At 47.7% G+C, this 24,626-nt stretch overlaps 1 protein-coding gene across 1 annotated transcript in view; it reads left to right on the top strand.

Moving 5' to 3' along the window:
- The window catches only part of LOC118075785 (sodium/potassium-transporting ATPase subunit alpha-2), a 36,554-nt gene that overhangs the window by 5,799 nt on the left and 6,129 nt on the right, over positions 1-24,626 (top strand). The window contains exons 2-16 of the mRNA XM_035098025.2: positions 4,059-4,163; positions 5,474-5,533; positions 6,236-6,439; positions 9,912-10,025; positions 11,269-11,403; positions 12,466-12,583; positions 14,298-14,566; positions 15,790-15,988; positions 18,280-18,389; positions 18,971-19,105; positions 20,535-20,724; positions 22,232-22,407; positions 22,637-22,773; positions 23,499-23,649; positions 24,417-24,585. Coding sequence (XP_034953916.1) covers positions 4,059-4,163; positions 5,474-5,533; positions 6,236-6,439; positions 9,912-10,025; positions 11,269-11,403; positions 12,466-12,583; positions 14,298-14,566; positions 15,790-15,988; positions 18,280-18,389; positions 18,971-19,105; positions 20,535-20,724; positions 22,232-22,407; positions 22,637-22,773; positions 23,499-23,649; positions 24,417-24,585 — 2,272 coding nt within the window. The remainder of the gene's footprint in view (positions 1-4,058; positions 4,164-5,473; positions 5,534-6,235; positions 6,440-9,911; positions 10,026-11,268; positions 11,404-12,465; positions 12,584-14,297; positions 14,567-15,789; positions 15,989-18,279; positions 18,390-18,970; positions 19,106-20,534; positions 20,725-22,231; positions 22,408-22,636; positions 22,774-23,498; positions 23,650-24,416; positions 24,586-24,626) is intronic.

Raw genomic sequence — 24,626 nt, 5'->3', positions numbered from 1 at the left:
CCTGCAGATTTGCCTGTTTCTATTTTTGCTAATGCTGGAAGCACAGATCCTTTGGGGTTGGCGAAATGAGCAATGCCTGGTCTCCTTTCTGGGATAAATCGACAGCTTTGCTTCCACCTCCCAAAAACTTATTCTACACAAGCGGACAACCAGCTGTGTTGGCCACTTTCCTTGTATGTCCAAATCTCAAGAGTTTTGCTGAGGTGGGGAGAGAAGCATTTGGCCGACACCTCCTGTACTTCCTGCGTCCCCTCGGTCCGGAAATGCCGTGACAATAATAGCTTCCCCTGGCACTCTGTCCAACACCGACCAAATAGGATTAGTAACTCAGTCATGGTGGTGATGGAGGAGGAGGAGGAGGAGGAGGAGGAGGAGGAGGAGGAGGAGGAGGAAGACATCAGAGCTTTTGCATCAGGCCCATTGAAGGCAGGGATGTTTGGCAAAGGCTGTTTTGCCGTGAAGCCACTGCTAACTGCACACTCAGTGTTCTAGAAGGAAGGTCGTTCATTGCCTGCTTTTTTTTTTTTTTTGCTGAAAATGAGCTAGAGACTCATGGAATTGGAAGGGACCCTAGTGGTCATCTCTTCTGACCCCCTGCAATGCCGGGATCACAAATGAGTCTTCATTCAGGGCCTGTATATCTCAGAAGCTGCTATAAATGTACCAGATTTGTTCACGATGCTTTTATTTTTTTCATAAAATCTATACACCACTTGCTTGTTTAAAAAATGTCCCCAAGAGGCTTACCAAAAAAAGAGAAAACAATTAGGTTATCAACAAGATGATAATTCAAGACTTCAAAACATTAAAACAATAGAAAGATTGAAACTCGCACCAGCTCTCTAAAGGACATGTTTTGAGCCAAAAAGAGTACAGCAAACGCTCCTGCTTGATGTCAACAGGCAGGGAGTTCCAAAGTTTAGGTGCTGCCACACAGAATCAAGTTCTTACAAATTCAGTGTGTTAAGGACTTCCCCTGTATTTGAAGACAGGCTCTGGTGCATTGAATGGACGAGTCCAAGAGGGGGTCCAATAGTCAAGAAGGTGGTTTCTGCATTTGCTGTAGGGGGAAGTAAGGGGCAGACGGGGCGCATCCACCTGGGAACATAGCCCATCTAGGAGAAGGAAAACTCTGAGCATAAACCCACCAGGTATCCCTGGATCTCCCAACTTTGCAAGCAATTTGGATGGGATCTGGTGAAATGACGAGATGCAGGCGTTTGGGGGTTTAGCAACTGTTTTTTGTTCCTGGGAATGCAATGCAGCAAACTCAGGTGGAATTTCATCCCCCCTCCCAACATTCATTCTTTCATTTATACCAGGGGTCAGTCAGCAAACTTTTTAAGCAGGGGGCCATTTCACTGTCCCTCAGACCTTGTGGGGGCCAGACTATATTTTGAAAGAAAAAAAATGAATTAATTCATATGCCCTACAAATAACCCAGAGATGCATTTTAAATAAAAGCACACATTCTACTCATGTAAAAACACGCTGATTCCCTGACCATCCACGGGCCGGATTGAGAAGGCAATTGGGCCAGATCCGGCCCCCAGGCCTTAGTTTGCCTGCCCATGATTTATACTTTTCAAGTTTATACATTTTGCTGATTTTATACATTTTACTAATTTTATTCATTTTTCTAATTTTACAACCATTTTGACATTTCAAAACTTGACTTCCTTTCCCCTCTTTCTGCAGTTCCTTAAATATGTTTTTAATATCTTCTGCATATCCAAATGAACTTAATTTTCTCATTTATTCATCTTCTTTAAATATATACTCTTATAAAAAAAACCCTGCAGGTTGTTACAATAATCCTTCCAATGTTTTTTATCTGTTTATAATTTATCTGTAAATATTCAGTAAACCAATTCCATTCTTTCTTTTTAAAAAATTGTTATCTTGATTTCTTATTCTTCCGGTAAGTTTCGCCATTTCTGCATATTCCATAAGTTTTTGTATACATTCTTCTTTTGCTGGGACTTCTGCTTCTTTCCATTTTGGGGCAAGTCACATTCTTGCCGTTGTCGTAGCGTACGTGAATAAGTTTCTGTACAGTTTCAGTAGTTCTGTCCCTTTAATTCCCAAAAGAAAAGTTTCTGGTTTGTTTGTTTTTACAAAGGTTATTTTAAATTCATGTGGGATTTCAAGTCACCTACAAGTGAGGCTGGGTCTCCTGGACTGTATAGTGACACATATGTGCAGGGTGGATAAAACTGAATAATTTTAAAAAAATAAAATAAAATATTTTTTTATTTAAATCAGATTTTTTTAAAATTTAAATTGGATTCTTTTTAAAAATGCTTTTGGAGGAAAAATCTTTCTAAAGATAGTTTTCTATTTAAGTTACATTATAATCCATAAGGCTTTCCATCAGGAAATAAGGATTTGTTTTAAGTTTTTCATGTGTGCTAAAACTCAGTCTAAGGTTTTTTTAAAAAAGAACAGCAACAACAACACGTTTAACCACATCAGTTAACAAACATGCTATAATGTTATTATTTTAGTTAAATTGTTTTAATTTTTGTTAAGGAAATGATTGGTTTTCTCCTTCCGATAAAGTGCAGCAGAAAAGTTGTCCAAATATAAACAGTTAAATTCTTAAAACTACTCTTGAAATTTATTATTCCAAAAATGAAACTTCATCTGGTTGTAAATATTATGATTATATAAGGAAGAGTGAGTCTTTCTGTAAAATAAAAGAGAGAGAGATTTAAATCAAGTCTTACTGACTATTGATTTAAATCGTGATTTTAATCAATTTGATTTAAATTGAAACCACCGTGTGTGTGTGTGTGTGTGTGAAGTTCCAGTTGCAGTGGGTGGTGCAGGACAGAGGAGAGGCCCCAGAGAAGTGGGCCTTGTGTTTGTGCTGGTTGAATAATAGAACTGCAAAGTTGGGAGGAAACCCAGCAGTCATCTAGTCCAACCCTCCACAGTCCAACCCCCCCCCCAACAATTGCCATCTAACTTCGGTTTAAAATCCTATGAATCACAGAATTGTAGAGTTGGAAGGAACCCAAGGGGTTGGCGTCTGAATGAGAAGTGACTTAATCACCCTTTCAAAGCAACACACAAACCAAAACAGCTACACGGTTTGAAATTGATGCTTCTCCGAATTTTGCAATGCAGCTCTCCGACCGGGGCGTCTTGCCCATAGAGGCAAGGGGCGTGGGGCGCCAGGGAAGAGGCGGAGGCTGGGTGCAGCGCCTCCAGGCATCAGCTCGCCGCCCTCACCCGCCTCACTGAAGCAGCGCCGAGCCTCTACCTCTTCCCCGCCGGAGGAGCTGCCCTCCGGCCACTGCTAGCCTCCTCCAGACCCGCAAAGCTGCCGGCAGCGCCGTAAAAAGGTCGGCAACTCTGGGAAACGCCAGAGGGATCTCCATTGCACCACGATGCCGGATATACTTAAGACAGCCCTGTTCAGACCAAACTTTATGCGCAAAAGTATGCACATATTAGGTGGAAATGGTAGATTAAAACTCATACTGTACATTGAAATACAGTGTTACCTCTAGTTACGAACTTAATTTGTTCCAGAATTAACCTGAAAATGTTCTTAACCTGAAGCACCACTTTCGCCGGCACACGATTTCTGTTCTCATCCTGAAGCAAAGTTCTCAACTCGAGGTAACTCTTCCAGGTTTGCGGAAGTTTGTAACTTGAAGCGTTTGTAACCAGAGGCGTTTGTAACTCGAGGTACCACTGTAATGTCCAGAATGTGCTAAAGTAGGGGGAGTTGCTTGAAAATAAATAAATAAATGTATATGTAGTAAAATTTGTGGCTATAAGAAGAATTCATCCAAAAAAGGTGGTAATTTTTATGAGGATTTATTTTTAAAATTCACAAACGGAGTTGAACAGAAGATTGGGAAAATATATTTCTCCCATCTTTGGTGGGAATGCCCTCAGGTTCTCTGATTTTGGTCCCAAAGTACATTGAGGGTCACGAAATTGACAGATTCCCCCATCCTTGTCTGAGAGCTCTCTGGGTCTGCCAGACTGTGCCTTTTTCCTCTTGCCCACTGGGGATGCTAATGCCATCTTTCTGCACTCAGGCGGGACGAGAGTCTGCCCCGCCGGGGGCGACGGCTGAGAATGGAGGAGGGAAGAAAAAGCAGAAGGAGAAAGAGCTGGATGAGCTGAAAAAGGAAGTCAACTTGGTAGGTCAAGACGCTGGCAGGGGTGGCTGTTTGGAGGAGTGCTGGGGTCAATCAAGGCTTAGCATAAAGCCATTGGAAGAGGCTGGTCAGTCTGGGTCCCTCTAGTCCACAGTGGCCAAGTACCCCTAAGAACCTAGGGGTCCAGATAGACTGCCACTGAAGCTGGAGGCTCCATAAGAACATAAGAAGAACCTGCTGGATCAGGCCAAAGGGGGGAGTCATCTAGTCCAGCCACCTCTTCTCACAACCGCCAACCAGGTGCCCCAATGGGAAGCCTCCAAGCAGGACCTGAGTGCGAAAGCAGCACTCTCCACAGGTGTTTTTCTGACGGTGGAGGGAGAAGATAGCCATTGTGGCTGGTAGCCCTATGAACCTCCACGAAAAGGCTCCTCGGTCAGGGATCTGTCAGGGCCCACAGTAGTAGGCGGGAAAGAAATGAAGTTTCACTTGCATTTTAATGAGGGATGACCTTATTTGCACTTCTCAACCAATATGCAAACCAAAACACAACCAACTTTCAAAATTCACACTTATCCGAATTTTGCAATGCACTTTTCTACAAAACAAACCAGTGTGCAAAAATTCATATATTGGGGGAAAGCATGCTGGGCCAGGGTATGTGTGTGTGTGTTAACATATATACTAGCATGCTGGGCCAGGGTGTGGGTGTGGGTGTGAACATATATACTAGTGAAAACAGCATACATTAAATTTGGGGAAAATGGCTTGCAAAAATATGCTCCTTTAAATTGCATAACACAAAAATACTGTACATAAAAGTGAAATTTGTACTAAAATGCTAAGGATTTAAAAACCTCTCTCTCAAAACTGCTGCAGAATTGAAATTAATATTGCTAAAAATAAAGAACAGGTTTTTTTCTCCAGCTAAGTCCTGCTCAGTATAGACCTGCTGAAATGGACGAAAGCAAGTTAGTAATGCCTGTTAACTTCAGCAGGTCTACTTGGAGTAGGAATAGCATCACATACAACTCTGAGGGAACTACGATTGACCACCGCAAGCAGGAAGAAGCCAGCCTTTCCCCTGCTGGGGTGAGGAGGCAAAGTGACGGAGGGGGGGGCATCATGGAGGGGGGGCATCTGCCCAAGGACCCTCTCTCTGTGTGTGTCCGTATCCTCAAGAGCAGGCAGGAGGAGAAAGAGGCTTTGTGCACTGACAGCGAGAAGGAATGTCTCTCCTCGGTTCCCCAGATCCTCTTCCTTTCCAAAGACGTTCAGCTCTTCTGCCCCCTTGGCTAAGAGCCTTTCACTGCCCCCCCCCGGTCCCATCCTTCTTCTCTCTCCCTTGCCAGGATGACCACAAGCTGTCGCTGGACGAAATCAGCAGGAAGTACCAAGTGGATCTGTCCCGGGTGAGTCCAATGGGAGGATTCTCTGCTCCTCTTCGCCATGTACCCTCCATGCCCCTCCAATGCATTTTGCAACTCTTTGGTTTCTGCATGGGGGAGTGGGTATCAGGGCATCCTGGCTTTCATTTATTCCAATGGGTGTGTGTGTGTGTGTGTGTTATATGCCGGCCTTCTGACTGGGGCTGAGTTTGCACCAATGTCCAGTGGCTAAATATGCCTAAGTACTTAGGAATCGAGATAGACTGCCCCTGGAGCTGGAGGCTCCATAAGGACATACAAAAAGCCCCCTGGTTCAGGTCAAAGGGGGTCCATCTAGTCCACCGCCCTGCGCTCTCCCCCCCCCCACACAATTTCCAGCAATACTCAGAAGCATTGCTGCCACCAACAGCCAGCACACATGGCTGCCCTAAAGAATCCTGGGAAATATAGTTCGCTTGCCCCCCCACAGAGCTACAGTTCCCAGGATTCAGGGGGGGGGGAGCTATTTGCTTTAAGTGATTATGCAGTCGGTGCTTCTTGCTTGCTTGTAGGATGGAGATATTTTGTGTGTTTGACGAATTTTGCATGGTTGGAAAGTAAAGAGCTGCAGCCATTGGCCCCCAGGAAGTTGACTACAAAGGAATGCGGCTCTCGGGCTCTCCCTAATTTCATCCCACAGATCCAATATGCCCTCTCTTTCCCCTCCTTTATCTCCTTCCATGTCAGGGCCTGACCAACACGCGGGCGGCAGAGATCCTTCTCAAGGATGGCCCCAACGCCTTGACCCCTCCTCCAACCACACCAGAGTGGGTCAAATTCTGCCGGCAGCTCTTCGGGGGGTTTTCCATCCTGCTGTGGATCGGGGCCATTCTCTGCTTCCTGGCTTACAGCATCCAAGCGGCGATGGAGGATGAGCCGGCCAACGACAACGTAAGTCTTGTGGCCCCAATAGGATAGGATCCCAACCCAGGCCGGCAGCAGCTCTCCAAGGTTTCAGAGAAAGGACATTGCCAGCCCTACTTGTAAAAGAGGATTCTAGTCCTCATGGTTCCGAATAAAGGGTTGAAATAGGAATGTAGGAAGCTGCCTTATATCGCATCAGATAATTGATCCATATAGATTAGTTCTGTCTACACTGGCCGGCAGCAGCTCTCCAGGGTTTCAGGCAGGGGGTGTTCACAGCAGCACCTGGGTGATTATTAATTTATTCCACAAATTTTATGTACCACTTGTTTTAAAAAAAAACAGAACTCAGCAGTTTTAAAAAAAGAATAAAACAGCAAAATTGTAGGTGAAAAACAGTTTAAAACAACTATTTAAAACATTGAAATTTTTTTAAGATCAACAATAAGCTAAAACCCAGGTTAAAGCACATGTCAGGATCTCTACATGCCTAAACAAGAACGTTTTTAGCAGAAGCAGTACAGTGAAGGCGCATGGATGATGTCAACAGGCAGGGAGTTCCAAAGTCTGGGTGCTGCCACACTAAAAGAGTGATTTCTTACCAGTGCAGAACTAATGCTAGTAGTGCAGATCAAAGCATATATGTGTGAGTGTATATGAAGTAAGGCAAGTTTGCAAACTGGTCCCAAATGGTGAAGGGCTTTCCATCCCATTAGTAACACCTTGAACTTTGCCCGGTATCACACATGTATCACACATGTCAGGATAAGGGCAGAGGAGGTCCCCCTCATGCCCTCCAGAAGTGGCTGGATGAGTCAACCTGGCCGTTGCCCAGGGAGGGGGAGGACGGTGTTGGGAGTTGGCTGTCCAACAAGCTGCCTCAGCTTGCAAGAAAAGCGTTGGGTGGGGCTTAGGGGGCGACTCACCTGTGGCCTCCCAGGTGTCGCTCGACACCAGCTCCCATCCCCATCCCTGACCCGCTGGCCATGTGGACTGGGGCTGGTGTCCCCACATTGGCCACCCCTGATTTCAAGGGACTCCACATCTGCTTTTTAAGCATCGCTCAGATGCCATCTTTCCTGGATGCTTTAGCTGAGATTCCTGCATTGCGGGGGTTGGACTAGATGACCCTTGGGTCCCTTCCAGCTATAAGATTCCATGACCCTCCACGCACAGAGTGGCTGCTATGTCACCAAGCTTTGATATTTTGCTCTGTGTGGACAGCAGGCCTCGGAAACGGACAAAGGTTGTGTTCGCTGGAGAATGTCCCGTCTGCCTTTGCAGCCAGGCGGAAGAGCGAGGGATGAGGGGTTTGGATTCAAGCAGAGCCAGGCACCCAAAAGGTCTTGGTCTCTGTCCAGCACCTTGGGACAGGGTTATCCCAGGACGGGCTGGCCACTCCCTAGGTCATGCCAGGAGCCCCAGCCCACCTGCCAGGGAGCAGAGGGGGAGGGTTCATCCTGTCCCCAGGGTGGTATTTGCAACCCTGCATGCTTGGCCCTGTGTAGGGTTACATTGTGAGATTTCCTGAACAGAAAAGGGCCCTGGGCAAGAGCCTCCAAAACAGAGGAGTTCACACTGGGCAAGAATGATCATGCTGCTGGGCCACACACTTCTTAAACGGTACTAAATAATCTCCCGACCCAGAGTGGGACCTGTTCACCCGTTCCTACTGGGAGTCTCAGGTTTCTCCCACATTGCAGAGTGGGTTCGGTAGGGCGAGACACAAGACTTCTCTCTCTCTCTCTCTCCAAAACAGACTCCAAAATAGCATTTCAAAATTAAGGTGAATCTGCCGGTAATGTGAGAAGGTCCCAGACACGGTGCCACCCAGAACAGGGTGAATGAACCCTGGGGTCGCCAGCAAACTCGATTGCTATTTACTGAGGATATAAACATCAATGGGCCTTGCTATGAAATGGGAGTCGGGGGGCTGGCTGGGCAGTGGGTGTGCCCGCCTTTGCCCCCTTGTGCTGCCGCAGGGAAGAAAGGGAAGCCGTCCATGTGCAGAATGCCGCTTTGCCACACGGTTCCCTTCCCCAAGGGGGGCAACGCTGCCCCTTTTCCGTGGCAAACGAAAGAACGTTATTTATTGCCCACCTGTTCCCAAGGCTCAAGGTGGATCACACATATTAAAGCAACACAGATGAAACACTGTGCCATGAGTTTAAGGAGATGGCCTTAGGCTGCCTGCTTGAGTTCCTCCTAATTCCTGGGATCTCTCAGAGATTGGGGTGGCATGCAACTATACGAAAGCTCACGGCATGCAGGAGATCACCGTTCCAAGAGAATTGGACTCTTAAGAGAATTGAAACAACGTCAATGATTATCTTCACAGCGGTTTTTCTTTCTTGTATGTTGGTGGTGGTGGGAGTTTTCTTCTTCAAAACTTTAAATGCAATTTATTCCATTGTCAATGAGATATAAGCATGAACAAGAATAGCAAAAAGGCGGAAATGACAGGAATGGCAAGAGGAGGCAGATTCCCGTCCCCTTAATTTGGTGGCATAATCTGAGGAGACACCTCCTGGTAGAAGTGCTAAGAGGTCACTATTTCCTGCGCTGGCAGTGCCAGATAGTCCTGGAAATTAATTTTATTTGTATAAATTGTAGAGTCCCACCACACACAGGATAAAAATGTTATTGATCTTCTACACCTTTGGAAACTGGTTCCATACATTCTGATAGCACAGGCCCTGAAAAGTCTTCCATTTTGTATTTCCAAAGTCATATTTTATTGTTAGGCAAATTGCCCTGGAAACATGGCTGCAAGGGGGCCATATAAACCTTAAATTAATAAATGAGCAAGCAGATGAGGAACCTAGCCGTCCACCGTGGGTTGAGTCTGGCCGTTGGCCCAGCTTGCTTCGTATTTTCTACACCCACTGGCTGCAGCTGGTTTCTAGCTTTCCCTCAGGAATTATTATTATTTTATTATTATTATTATTATTATTATTATTATTATTATTATTATTACACACCCTTTCCCCAGACTAGGACTCAAGGCTTATGCAAATTAAAGCAGGCTTATACAAAAAGCTAAAAGCATTTTCAGAGCCAGACATTTGTGAATGGGGAGCTCTTATCGCCAGCTTATTTCCTTTGAGAAAAATTCCCTTTTAAAAAGGAATAAAGGAAGGAAAAGGCTTCCTTCTTCTCTTCCTTCTGACAAAAAATTCCCTCAGCGGCTTAAGAGAGACTCCCCTCAGAAGCCATTTTGGGGTCCACTCTGTGGCAGATAGAAAAATACAGATAAAGGGGGCTTATTCCCTGAGAAATTCATTTATTCATTTCACGAAATTGATATATCTCTTGCCTATATATATATATATATATATATATATATATATATATATCCCCTCAGTCACCTCACATGAGAGAGAGAGAGAGAGAGAGAGAGAGAATCATGGAATTGTAGCGTTGGAAGGGACCCCAAGGATCATCTAGTCCGTCCGTCCGTCCCCGGTCGTTTTTAGATTTTCACTTTTTTCCTTTCCAGCTTTACTTGGGGGTGGTGCTGGCAGCCGTCGTCATCGTCACCGGCTGCTTCTCATACTACCAGGAGGCCAAGAGCTCCAAAATCATGGACTCTTTCAAGAACATGGTGCCCCAGGTAAGAAGGTCCTGCCACGCGTCTCACGGGTTTATTTTCATAGAATGGTGGAGTTGGGTGGAACCCCCAAGGGTCATCTAGCCCACCCACCTGTAATGCTCTTAAAAAAGAAAAGAAATAAGAATTCGACCCCCCCCCCCAAAAAAAACAACCCATAGGACAAGGACTACAGACGCTATACCCTTCTGGATTCAGAGTTGAGCAACTTGACAGCAAATATCACGCCCATCCCCTCCTCGGCCCCCCAGCTGCCCAATTTCTTTTCATGCCTCCCTTTTTTTCACGTCTAGATCTTGTATTTTAATATTTTCAGCGAAAGGATGGCTTTGAAAGAGGGTTGGAGACTAGAATAGGCGTTCAACAGGCCTTCTCCACTGCCCTCTTGTGGTTGAGACAAGGCGCAATGTCGCCTTATTTATCTTTTAAAATGTTTTCTTAAAAACGTTTTAAAATATTGAAGCAGTTTGCACATACAGGCTAAAGGTGATTTTAGGGCAAGCCTATCACTCTGGTCAAGGCTGCCTCTTTTGTGGCACCTTCAGTTCTCCTACGGATTATTGGTTATTGGTTTGTAATGATCGTAGAATCATAGAAATGTCTAGTTGGAAGGGACCGTGAGGGTCATCTAGTCCAACCCCCTGCAATGCAATGCAGGAATCTTTCACCCAACGTGGGGCTTGAACTCACGACCCTGAAGTTAAGAGTCTCACACTCTACTGACTGAGCTAACCGTTGCTTTTGTTTTATTTTGTAATTTGTGTTCTCATTTTGTATTTTTATATGGTGAGCTGCCCTGTGATCTTTGAGTGAAGGGCAGCATGCAAATTTAATAAATACTACTAATAATAATAATTCAGTTTCTTTATTCTAAAGCATCCTGGTTTTGCCACCGGGAAGGGCAGAGAAAGTCTTCGCAGCTTCACGTTTTGTGCTTTTAAAAGGTGCAAACTTGGGGGGTCAATTACGGGGTGGAGGGAGAACCCTTGAATGGCATTCACCCACAGCCCCGGTTCCCGACGTGGGGCACACACCCCACAGGGGGGGCCGTTTGATTTTTAAGGGGGGCAATTCAAGAATGAGTTATTCATCGTGAATGGCCCTTGAGGCTTCCTCCACGTGAACAGGAATTCACCTTTTGAATAATAAGAATCATAGGTCAGAATTTTAGAGATGCTTAGGTGGGGCGTGGCCAAAAAAAGGTTGGGAACCACTGACCTACACCTTTAACATCTTGTGCTCACAGCAAGCCCTGGTGATCCGGGAAGGAGAGAAGAACCAGATCAATGCGGAGAACGTGGTGGTCGGGGACCTGGTGGAGGTGAAAGGGGGAGACCGCGTTCCGGCAGACCTGAGAATCGTCTCCTCCCATGGCTGCAAGGTGAGGGTGGCTGAGAGGGAAACGGCATGGGGAAGGCCCCAGGGTGGATAAAAATCCATTTTTATTTATTTTTTAAAAAATCAGATTTCTTTTTTTAAAAATCAGATTTTTAAAATAAAATGCTTTAGGAGGAAAAATCTTTCTAAAGATAGCTTTCTGTTCAAGCTCCATTACAGTCCAAAGGCTATTCATCAGGAAATAAGGATTTGTTTTAAGTTTTTCATGTGTGCTAAAACTCAGTCTAAGTTTCTTTTTTATTAAAAGTTTAACCACGTCAGTTAACAAACATATATATGCTATAATGTCATTGCTTTAGTTAAATAACTTGTTTAAACTGTTATTAAGGAAATGATTGGTTTTCTCCTTCCGATAAAGTGCAGCGGAAAAGTTGTCCAAATATAAACAGTTAACTTCTTAAACCTCCCAATAATTTCATAATTATCTATCTATGAATTTCTTATAGGATAACCAAATCAGTAATTTTTCATATAATAACTGTAAAAACTACTCTGAAAATTTATTATTCCAAAAATGAAACCTTCCTCTGGTTGTAAATATTAAGATTATACCGACAAGAGTGAGTCTTTCTGTAAAAAAAATGATTTAAATCAAGTCTTACTGACTAGTGACTTAAATCGTGATTTAAATCATGATTTAAATCAGTTTGTGCTCAATTTAAATCAAATCCACCCTGGAAGGCCCAGCAGCGAGGTGCAAAATATAGAATCATAAAACTGTAGAGTTGGAAGTGAGGCTCATCTTGTCCCACTCCCTGCAAAACGCTGAAATAAATTAAATCCTCAAACCTCAATCCTCATGTTGGGGCCATGTAAATGATATAATTTGGCATCAGAATGATTGGTATTAGTAATTGTATTATAATTTGGCATTGTTATAACGAGGCTTTTATTGGATTATTGTAATTGAAAACTAATAAAAATTAATATATATATAGAAAATAAATGCATATGTTGCCTCTCATGGAAGGAAGAGCAGGATATAAATGTTAGGGAAAAGACAAAAAAGGCCACATCGTGCAGCTTTTTCTGTTGTCTCGTGCAGGTGGATAACTCCTCCCTAACGGGCGAGTCGGAACCACAGACCCGTTCTCCAGAGTTCACCCACGAGAACCCGCTAGAGACCCGAAACATCTGCTTCTTCTCCACCAACTGCGTGGAAGGTGAAAGGACCGGGAGGGCTAGGGGGGCCCCGGGGTGGGGGAAGGAGGGGGGAGCTCTTACGGGGGAAAGAGGCCGAGGAAAAGCAGAGACCTGACCCACCTCACCCCTCCTGGAAGGTCAGAGCTGGGCATGCTAATCTTTGCTGCCAGGCTGCAGGAATCCACCATCCCCGGGGATTCCCCACAACACACTGAATTGCACCCAGACCCTGCCCAGCTTATGAATTCATTAATTCATCTATTCATTTGCTAGTTCATGTCAAAATTGATCCAAGAGCAGGGTGGCAGCATGTCAGAGGGTGTGTGTGTGTGTGTGTGTGTGTGTGTGTGTGTACATATAGTGTATATATATACACACACATATATATGCAAATTTAATGAAGAAATTTGCATGTATGTATGTATGTATACACACACATAAAGGTAAAGGGACCCCTGACCATTAGGTCCAGTCATGACCAACTCTGGGGTTGTGGCGCTCATCTCACATTATTGGCCGAGGGAGCCAGCATACAGCTTCCAGGTCATATGGCCAGCATGACAAAGCCGCTTCTGGCGAACCAGAGCAGCGCACGGAAACGCCGTTTACCTTCCCGCCAGAGCGGTACCTATTTATCTACTTCCACTTTGACGTGCTTTTGAACTGCTAGGTTGGCAGGAGCTGGAACCGAGCAACGGGAGCTCACCCCGTCGTGGGGATTCAAACCGCCGACCTTCTGATCGGCAAGCCTTAGGCTCAGTGGTTTAACCCACAGTGCCACCCATGTCCCCTATAGACACACACACACACATGCAAATTTAATGAAGAAAGAAGTGAAAGAGAAAGAAAGGAGGGGAAGGAATAAAAAAATAAAATGAGGGTGGGAGAGAAAGATCACCTCACATTTAAAACACAAGAACCATTGTTACTGTGGTCCTAACTTTCTTTCTTCCTGGCTGATATTCCCCACAGGATTTAGGTAGGTTTCAAACCCGATTCTGACACGTAGCATCAGAATCTCAGGTTTACCTGAGAAACACAGGAACCAGGCATGCCCCGGAACATAAGACTCCTGTATAAAGAGAGTATGGCTTCTGAGTCAGGCCATCTAAGCTAGCATCCTGTTCTCACAGTAGCAAAAAGCCCCTAAGAACCTAGGGAGCCCACCTAGCCCAGCATCCTGTCCTCAGCACGGCTGAGAAAATGCCCCAAAGGGAACCCTGCAAACAGGATTCAGGCACAACAGAAGTGAAAGAGTTTTTAGGGAAGGGAAGTTTGAGTGTTTAGGGAAGTTTTTAGTGATTGATGTTTTAATGTATTTTTAATCTCTGTTGAAAGCCGCCCAGAGTGGAGAAACCCAGCCAGATGGGCAGGGTATAAATAAATTATTATTATTATTATTATTATTATTATTATTATTATTATTATTATCACAACCCTCTTCCTTCTTGTGGTTTCCAGCAACTGGTATTCAGAAGCATCGCTGCCTCTGACAGTGGAGGCAAAGTATAGCTAGCCATCAATAGCCCTCTCTTCCTCCCTGAGTTTGTCCAATCCTCCTTTAAAGGCATCTGATTGGTGGACATCCCTGCTTCTTGTAGCAGGGAGTCCCACAGTTTAACTACATGCTGCATGGAACACAGGGGCCAGGGACAGGGACACCCTAGAAAGCAGTAACCTCTCCCCGATTTGGAGGCAAAACCCCCTCTTCCCTTTCCCTCCTGTCCTGCGCAGGTACCGCCCGGGGCATCGTCATCTCTACTGGGGACCGGACCGTGATGGGCCGCATCGCTTCCCTGGCTTCTGGCCTGGAGGTGGGCCGCACCCCCATTGCCATGGAGATCGAGCACTTCATCCGCATCATCACCGGGGTGGCTGTCTTCCTGGGCATGTCCTTCTTCATCCTCTCCCTCATCCTCGGCTACACCTGGCTGGAGGGCGTCATCTTCCTCATTGGCATCATTGTGGCCAACGTCCCCGAAGGGCTCCTGGCAACCGTCACGGTAGGTAGACTCAGAACTAGGTTCTGTGGGGCACTGGGGCACTGCGAAAAAGGAGGACAACAATATACAGTGGTACTTCCAGTTTCCAGAAGTCCGTTCTTAAACTGAAACTGTTCTTAAACTGAAGCTTGCTTTTCTTAATGAGGCCTCCCGCCAGGGGCGTCTTACCCATAGACGCTAGTAGCACGGGGCACCAGGGCACCAAGCTCTGGAGGGCGCCAGGCGAGAGTCCAGGGAACACCAAACAAGTGTGCTGAGTGAGCGAGGGTGAGTGCACCACTCCTGCCAAATGCCGGCTCGGTTTTTTTCCTTTTAGCCTGCAGGAACCGAATTCTGCAGGGTGCCAGAAGGCTAAAAGGGGGAAATCCAAGCCGGTGCTCAGTGGGAGCGGTGCACACGCTCTCGCTCGGTGCAGGCCCACTCGCTTGGTGTGCTCGCTCACCCAATGGGTTGAGGTGCATCAGCTCGCTGCCTTTGCCTGCCTCCACCATGCCACGCTGAAGCAGCCACCGTGGCCACCATGGCACAAAGCCGGGAGGCACCAAATCCAGCCTCCACCTCTTCCCCGCCAGAGGAGCCGCTCTCCAGCCACTGCCTGCCTCCTCCAGCCCCTGCAAAGATGGGCGCGTCACCGGCAGCGCTGTCCCATCCCAAGAGGCTTCTTTTGCCGCTGCTGGTGTTCCCTCCCTAAACTCTGGGAAATTTTGGGGGGGGTGCCGGAGAGATCTTTGCACCACGGCGCCGGATATGCTTAAGACGGCCCTGCCTTCTGCCGCCGGTGCCCTTCCACCATTCGGATTCCGTTCTTAGACAGGGGTAAAGTTCGCAAACGGGACACTACTTCGGTTTTGTGGAGTTTGTAAACCGAATCGTTCTTAAACCGGACTGTTCTTAAACCGAGGTACCACTGTATCTGTAGGGCCATAAAATGTTCCCCCACATCCCTGCCGTAGAGGAATGTTCCCAGAAAGGAGGCAGCATATGCTTCCAAAAACCAGTTGCTGGAAACCACAGGAGGGGAGACGACTCTGGTGTTCATAGCCCGCTTTCGGGTTTCCCAAAAGGGGCACCTGCTTGGCCACTGTGAAGACTGGAAGCTGGACTAGGTGGGTCAGTGGTGTGATCTAGCAGGCTCCTTCCAATTTTCTTGTGACCCCCTTCCCTTTGCTTGCTCTCCCTTTTAAAAAAATCCCTTGCTTGACCCTCTCCCCGCCGCCCGGCAGGTGTGCTTGACCCTGACCGCCAAGCGCATGGCCCGCAAGAACTGCCTCGTGAAGAACCTGGAGGCCGTGGAGACCCTGGGCTCCACCTCCACCATCTGCTCCGACAAGACGGGCACCCTCACCCAGAACCGCATGACCGTGGCCCACATGTGGTTCGACAACCAGATTCACGAAGCAGACACCACCGAGGACCAATCCGGTGAGCGGGGGGCAGGGGGGAGGGCACATGGAAAGAAAGAGCTGCTGTTGGGAAGCAGGATAGAAGGGGAGTTGGGCTGGGGTGTCCCCATGACCCCCCAGCTTTCAAATCAGGACTGGACCTCTTTCCTCCCTACCCCTCCTCACAGACACCCAGGAATCCAATAATGACTGTCTAAAACACAGTGTGTTCTCTCCCTCCCCCCGAAGGTTAACTCAAATATTTACAGCCCCATCCCATGCTCCCACTTTGGGGACTAATTGTTACCACCTGCCTGAGGAGCCCCACCCAGGGGTACCTGCTCACAGTAGGACTACTTCATGACACCCCTTCTTTTCTCTGAAGATGAAATTCTAAATGTTAGAATTTTCATCCTCAAGTAGACCTGAACCACGAACAATATCTTTACTATAACCATTCTAAAACCAAAGATAACCGAAAAATAAGTTACCAAAGAAGAAATATAAATAGCAAAAAAATAATAATCCATAGCACATACTGCAAGATTAAAACACACCAGTTAAAATTAATCCTCGTAATCCACATAGATTCTAGATCAACAGTCAGCAACTTTATTAGCACTTCCTTTTATACCAGGCATAGGCAAACTTGGCCCTCCAGATGTTTTGGGACTACAACTCCCATCATCCCTAGGGAATTGTAGTCTCAAAACATCTGGAGGGCCGAGTTTGCCTGTGCCTGTTTTATATGAACTGTGTCAAAATCAAAATCCTTAAGAGTGAGACTCCACCTTAAAAGCTTTTGGCTGGAATTCTTTTCTCTAACCAACATAACGGGGAATGATCTGTTTCAAGGGTAAACCACTGACCCCAGAGGTAAGATCGTAGTTTATTAAGGGTCCACACTACAGCTAAATGCTCCTTCTCAACTGCAGCATAATTACGTTCTCTGGGCAAGATCTTCTTGCTGATAAATACAACAGGAGGTAGCTGTTGAAGCACGATGGCACCAAGACCGGCTTCTGAAGCTTCGGTCTGAACTACGAAAGGCTTCTTTCGATCAGGTGCCATTAACAATTGAGACTGCAGTAAACTCACAGGTTGATATTTCTTACACAAGTCAGGAAGTGGCATTGCAATAGTAGAAAAGTCAGGAATGAATTGCAAATCCTCACCGTCATTAACTCCTGCCCGGAAACCAATGTCCCCACTGTGAAAGGACGTCCGGATCCAGAATCGGCCTCCACAGTCACTTATGGACTCATTGTTAAAACCATGTTTATGGAAGACAATCTTACTCAGCTATGAGGGATTGCCAAAGAAAGAAAGAAAGGTTAGCATGTTGGAATATGACCTGGGAGACCTGTGTTCGAATCCCCATTCAGCATGAAGCTCACTGGGCTTCCATCTCTCAGCCTGCCTTGTAGGGTCATTGCTGTGAGAATTAAATGAGAAGGGGGAGAACCATTTACCCCCACCTGGAGTTCCTTGGAGGAAAAGGTGGGATATAAACCCAATCAACCTAGCAGTTCGAAAGCATGTCAAAGTGCAAGTAGATAAATAGGGACCGCTACAGCGGGAAGGTAAACGCCGTTTCCGTGTGCTGCTCTGGTTCGCCAGAAGCGGCTTTGTCATGCTGGCCACATGACCTGGAAGCTGTACGCCAGCTCCCTCGGCCAATAATGTGAGATGAGCGTGCAACCCCAGAGTCGGTCACGACTGGACCTAATGGTCAGGGGTCCCTTTACCTTTTTAAACCCAATACATAAGACATGGAATTGTAGTGTTGGAAGGGTCTCCCAAGGGTCATCTAGTCCAACCCCCTGCAATGTAGAAATCACAGCTGAGATCTTATTATAATGATGGTGATGGTGACGTTTAATGCTTTTCATGCCTTTAATGCTTGTATTTACCTGGGAGGCAGGATGGAAGGGTGCTGGCAGATCCCAGGCAGAGCAATTCCCCTCATCCCCAGGAAGTGTGCTTGGAAGAAGGAGCGACCCCAAAGATCAGAGGTCGTGGGGAGTTGGAAGAGCCATAGCTCAGTGGAACAGGATCTTCCTTGCAAGCAGGAGGTCCCAGGTTCAGCCCCCAATACAATGGCATTTCCACGGAGAGCTGGGAGAGACTCTCTGCCTGAAACCCTGGGAAGCCACTGCTGCCAGTCAGTGTGGACAGTACTGAGCTAGAGGGTCCAGCCACCTAGCAGCTTCCTGACAGAGACCCATCTGCTCCCCCCTGCTGGTGGTGGCGAGAAGGGCAAGCCACCCGGTGCCATACTCCGCTCTTCAAAAACCTCTGACACCCCACCCCCTGGTTTTCTCTCTGCAGGAGCCACATTTGACAAGCGCTCGCCCACGTGGACGGCCCTGGCCCGGATCGCCGGCCTCTGCAACCGGGCTGTCTTCAGAGCAGGGCAGGACAAGGTCCCCATCTCTAAGGTACAGTGGGGGCAGCAGAGGGAGGTCAGATTCAGCCTCCAGAAAGCCTGGGAAGAACTTGGTGGCCCGAGCAAGGCAGGGCTGGACCGATTGTTAAACCACCCTGGGAATTGTAGCTCTGGGGTCTCCTAATGACTCTCTGCACCCTTAATGAACTACAGTTCCCAGGGATTCATTGGAGAAAGCCATGACTGGCTAAAGTGGTATCATAGCACTTTAAATGTGAATGTGGCCCTACAATTCCCTGGGAAGAAGGGTTGGCTGTTGGGCCACTCTGGGAATTATAGCTCTGGGAGGTGGACTGGAGGGGCTCTTAATGACTCTCTGCACGCTTAACAAGCTACAGTTCCTGGGATTCTTTGAAGGAAGCCATAAACTTTTTCAAGTGGGTTGGTAGCTCTTTACGTGAGTGGTGCAGATGGGGCTAAGACTCCACCGAACCCATACTTACTCTCTTGTTTCAAATTGCACCACTGCATGTGGAGCCAATACAGGAAACTTCCCACCAGGCCACAGTGTGGGGGCCGGTAGACCTCCTTCCCTGACCCCCTTCCTTCCTTTGCCCCCCCTCTCTCTGCCAGAGGGACACGGCTGGGGACGCCTCAGAGTCCGCCCTCCTGAAATGCATTGAGCTCTCCTGTGGGTCCGTCAAGAAGATGCGCGACAGGAACCCCAAAGTGACTGAGATCCCTTTCAACTCCACCAACAAATACCAGGTTGGGTGTGGGTGTGGGTGTGTCGGTGGTGGTGCAGTGGTTAGAGTGTTAGGCTAGGACATGGGGGAGATGAGGGTTCGAATCCCTGCTTGGCCATGAAGCTCCCTTGTTTGTGACCTTGGGGGGCAGCCCTGCCTCTGTCAGCCTAACCTACCTCTCACTGGGCACATGGGGGGGTGGGAGTGGGGGTGCTGTCACAGTCTCCATATCCTTGGGGCTACAGGTGGTTTTTGGAATGAGCCTATTCCTTTGCTTTCAGAGTTTCCCAATTTTATTGTGTATGCCCCTATTATTATACTGCTGGGGTTTGGCATTTTTTTAAATAAGGAAAATCCCTAAGCCACTGTAGGGACCTTTCGACTGAACAGCAGGTTTTTTAATAATAATAATAATAATAATAATAATAATAATAATAATAATAATAATAAATCAAGTTTGTAAGTTAATAAAGCAAGTCTTTGCTTTGCCTGGAGCTCAGAGGCATCAGTCCCCAAAGGCAGACTCAGAAGAGCTCCATGAAACAAGATCAGAATGAACGATGCCCCCTTTTTAAACTGGGATTTCTCACGCTAACTGTTGCCTGAATCTGTTCATTCAACCCAGTGCTATGAGTGAAATGGCTGTGAGGGTCCACTAGAGGGGGCCAGAGCTCACCTTAATGGCAGAGAGGTGTTCAGGGCCAACAAGAAAGACCTTCAGGAGATGTCTGAAAGTCAAAAGCAAGAGGGTATCTGCCGCCCCTCTGCATGGGAGCAGCAACCCTCCTCTGTCACACAGGAGACAACTAGCAGAGCTCCTTTGCAGTCTTCAGTCCACACATGCATTTTTCTCTCCATGCATTTTCATCTCCTGGATTCAGCCTGAGAGGAATTGCTGAGGTGGCGTTCCTTGCACAGCCGTCACCTCTGAAGCCCGGAGGAAGCCGGGTTCTCCTCACTGGGCTTTTAAGACCCACTGTGAGCTGTGTTTTCACTCTGGGAAAACTCTGTGCTCAAATGCTGAAGTGCAACAGGAGCACAGCCACGTATTTCACGGCAGGGACAAAGGGCATCACGGATGCCGTGCAGAGGAGCTCTGCTAGTTGTCTCCTGTGTGACAGAGGAGGGTTGCTTCTCCCATGCAGAGGGGTGGCAGACACCCTCTTGCTTTTGACTTTCAGACATCTCCTGAAGGCCTTTTTAGACCAACAAGCTCTCTTTTTTGACCACTCATTTTACTGATTGTTTTGTAATGTTTTTAACTCTGCACAGTGCCCTAATATTTCAGTACATAAACAGTAGCATAGAAATCCTTTTACAAATATAAGTTGGTTTTATTCAGGAACCCCAGGTAAAGGATCCCTGGCATTTAGCCACCCAAGAGCCCCTTCCGCTTCAGAATAGACCTCCACTCAGATATCTCTCTTCCCCACTTCTCCTTCCCGCTCCAGCTCTCCATCCATGAGCTTGAAGACAAGCCCAACGGCTACGTCCTGGTGATGAAGGGAGCCCCTGAGAGGATCCTCGACCGCTGCTCCAACATCCTCTTGCAAGGGCAGGAGGTGCCCCTCGACGAGGAGATGCGGGACGCCTTCCAGAACGCCTACCTTGAGCTGGGGGGGCTGGGCGAGAGAGTGCTGGGTGAGGAGGCCTGGGAGGTGGGTGAAGGGAGTGGGGTTTCGTGAGTGAAAGTGCCCCAGCGAGGCAAGGAAAGCACATGATTCATGTATGTGGATCTCTCGACTGGAGTGTGACGACTATTGTGAGAATTTAGAAACTAACAGCAACTTCTGACACCACGTTGCACTATTGCTCGGGGAAATTATGGCAGAAATCGCCAGCATTTGCTGCTTTGTTCTGTGCCTGGAACCGAAATCATTTCGCTGGACACAACCAGCATTTGCTGTTGTTGTTTTCAATCTGAAACAATAAGTCATTGATTATCTTTCCCTGCACTGTGTTTCATAGAATTGTAGTGTTGGTAATCCAGACCAGCCCCCTGCAATGGAGGAATCACAGCTAAAGAAGGATCCATGACAGGTGGCCGTCCGACCTCTGTTTAGCCCGTTCCACTGTTGAACAGCTCTTGCCATCAGAAAGTTATTACTTTGCGCAAAAAACAAAGGGTGCATAACAGAACAATAATGTAACAATAACATATTTAATTACATTTTTAAAAAACCCGCTACTGTCGACATCAAGGCAGATAAAGTCATTTTATTGACAGAAGGCCCATTCTGCCCAGACACTGAGGTCCAGCGCTGAGGGCCTTCTGGCAGTTCCCTCACTGCGAGAAGCCAACTTACAGGGAACCAGACAGAGGGCCTTCTTGGTAGTGGCGCCTGCCCTGTGGAACGCCCTCCCATCAGATGTCAAAGAGAAAAACAGCCACCAGATTTTTAGAAGACATGTGAAGGCAGCCCTGTTTAGGGAAGCGTTTAATGTTTAATAGATTATTGTATTTTAATGTTCTATGGGAAGCCACCCAGAGTGGTTGGGGAAACCCAGCCAGATGGGCGGGGTATAAAAAATAAATTATTATTATTATATAAGGCAAACTGCAGCCCAATGGAAACAGTGCTGAATGTGGAGAACCGCCTGCCACTGCAGACCTCCAAGGACAGTCTGCAAGCACAGGCATATGACCCACAAGAAAAAAGACACCCCCATCAGCAGGCGGGTTATGAGATGCAGAGGGGGGGAAGGGGCTAGGAGCTGGGTTGAGCTGCTTTCTCTGTGTTGGAGAGCAGAGTGTGCAAGCTCTTGGGCGTAGGAAGGGGGGCGGTGGGGGCGGTCCGCCCCGGTGCCATCCCAGAGGGGGGGTGACAAAATCCCCCCCTGGACGGATTGTGCCGCTGCACCATGATGGACCCCCCCGGGTGTCGCCACATTGTGATTGGCCCCCGCCGGGAGGATTGTGCCATCGCGCTGCGATCGGACCCCCGCCAGGAGGATCACAACACTGCACCGCGATTGGACCCCCGGGAGGATCACAACACCATGATGATCACTCCCGTGGGCGGATTGCCCGCTCCCGTGGGTGGATCACCCCGCCCTGGGTGCACGCCGCTCTGGGTGCCCGAGCGGCTAGTTCCGCCACTGTTCTTGGAATCTCACTCTCCCTCGGTCCATCTCCGCAATCCCACAGGTTTCTGCCATTACAACCTCCCCGAAGACCAGTTCCCACGAGGCTTCAAGTTTGACGCGGACGAAGTCAACTTCCCCACCAGCAACCTCTGCTTCGTGGGGCTCATGTCCATGATTGACCCGCCTCGGGCGGCTGTGCCGGATGCCGTGGGGAAGTGCCGTAGTGCCGGGATTAAGGTCAGCCATGCTGGGGAGAGGGGCTCCGTCTTCTGCCCTCCCTCTCCCCACCCCATACACCCCAGAGAAAGCAAAGCCAGACTAAGACCTGGGGGGCGAGGGGGCGAATCCCCCACTTGGGTGTTGGCCAAGGAGGACTTTCTTTTATCTCTCCTGAATCTTGCAACCTTGGGCTTCACTAGATGAGAGTTTTGTCCTGATTGCTGCCTCTGCCCCTCCCCCCCCGCAGGTGATTATGGTGACTGGCGACCACCCCATCACCGCCAAGGCCATTGCCAAGGGGGTGGGCATCATCTCTGAGGGGAACGAGACGGTGGAGGACATCGCCGACCGCCTCAACATCCCCGTCAACCAGGTCAACCCCAGGTAGGCCGGCTCTTCAGCCCCGGGGCAGCCCCATGCTTCTCCCTCTCCCACCTCCTACAACCAGGTATCTCGTGGGCTTCCTTTGCCAATGTGGCTTCTTCCTCCCCGCCCACCCCCTCCCTGTGGGAATTTTGTGGGTAACAGGAGAGGATATATTGATTCACATTATCCTTCCTAACTCACGCTAGCAAGTTTCTTCATATAGCAGAGTGCAGAGCTGGAAGCTGGTTGCAGGCTCGTTAGAATCTCTTAAGATAATAAGCAGTTCAATCTGGCTTGCCCAGATTGGGATATGTTCTATTATTCTTGGTAAGACCCCTTTGATCCCTCCTAAAAGAATAAAGACACAACAGTCTTATTCATAAGTAGCAAAAGAAGTTTACTCATGATCAGGCAGAGCACAGTGTGATCCCTGAAGGCAGACTTAAGGCTTGAGGTTACAAATACATAGAAATTGATTTACCCCATATGGGAGATAACCCAGAGGGGAAGCAGGAAGCAGGCAGGACGGAAAAGAAGGGAGGTGGCTATGTGACTTGGCCTTTTACCAGGTCTGGAAAGGTCACGCCCACTGACTGGTCACATGCAAAGGAAGGATGTTCCAGCCAGATCTAACAGGAAGTTCGACTGGCTGGGCCAACATCCCCTGCATGTCCACTCTAGCAAAACAAGGAATGTTGTACTTGACTGCTCCCAGTGGATTACATCCCACACTCCCCTCACAGAGAGGCCAAGGCTTGTGTGGTCCACGGATCTGACCTCAAGGACATGACCTCTGAGCACCTGGATGAGATCCTCAAGAATCACACAGAGATCGTCTTTGCCCGTACCTCCCCACAGCAGAAGCTCATCATCGTGGAAGGTTGTCAGAGGCAGGTGAGCAAGATGCTCTATTTTCATTTTTCCCCAGGTACATAATAATTTTATTTTATTGTTTAATTTTCCCACCAATGCTCTTTGCCAATTTGCAATGGGAACCCTCTCTGAGTCCTTCCAGGACCTTGCTGTTACAAGCCTGGATACCTGGATGCTAGTAGAAGAGAACTCATTACAGGTTAAGCTTCAAGTTAATATTTTCTCCCGTCAAAAGATTGAGGAGAGTCAGATCCAGACATTTAGAGACATTTCCCCATGGGATTGCTTTATATGACCCTGTGATGATCATCGGAGGTCTTTCTTCATGTGCCTTCTCTACTAGAGATCAGGAGAGTGGCAACGTGAGAACGGGCCTTTTCTGTGGTGGCTCCCCATTTGCAGAATGCTTTCTCGGTGAGGCTCACCTGGTCCCTTCACTGCATAGCTTTAGATGCCAGGCAAGAACATTTCTCTGTCACCTGGTCAATGGTTCATTAAACCATCTTTGGCCTTTAAAATGTGTTTGTGGAAGGAGGGTTATTGATTTGTTTCTGTTTTATTAGGTATTTTGTGGTCTTATTTTGTATTTTTACGTGTGAACTGGCCTGTAATCTTCAGATGAAGGGTGTAAAATGATGATGATGATGATGATGATGATGATGATAATAATAGGTTCAATGCTTCCTGAGCCACTTTCCCACATGTCCAACACATCAGATAGATCCTAGCATTCTGCATCTTCTCCAAACGTCTACCACTGACCCCCATTCCCCCCTCCTGTTCTTCAGGGGGCCATCGTGGCAGTGACCGGGGATGGGGTGAACGACTCACCCGCCTTGAAGAAGGCCGACATTGGCATCGCCATGGGAATCGCCGGTTCCGACGTCTCCAAGCAGGCTGCAGACATGATCCTCCTGGATGACAACTTTGCCTCCATCGTTACGGGGGTGGAGGAAGGTGGGTGGAAGGGGCCAGGGGGCCCTGCTGCCACTCCTTTG

The sequence above is a fragment of the Zootoca vivipara genome, chromosome 17 (genome assembly GCF_963506605.1).
Source record: "Zootoca vivipara chromosome 17, rZooViv1.1, whole genome shotgun sequence".
Taxonomy (NCBI): Eukaryota; Metazoa; Chordata; class Lepidosauria; order Squamata; family Lacertidae; genus Zootoca; species Zootoca vivipara.
Note: the sequence above shows the minus strand (reverse complement) of the source record. Positions and strands in the feature narration are given on the sequence as shown.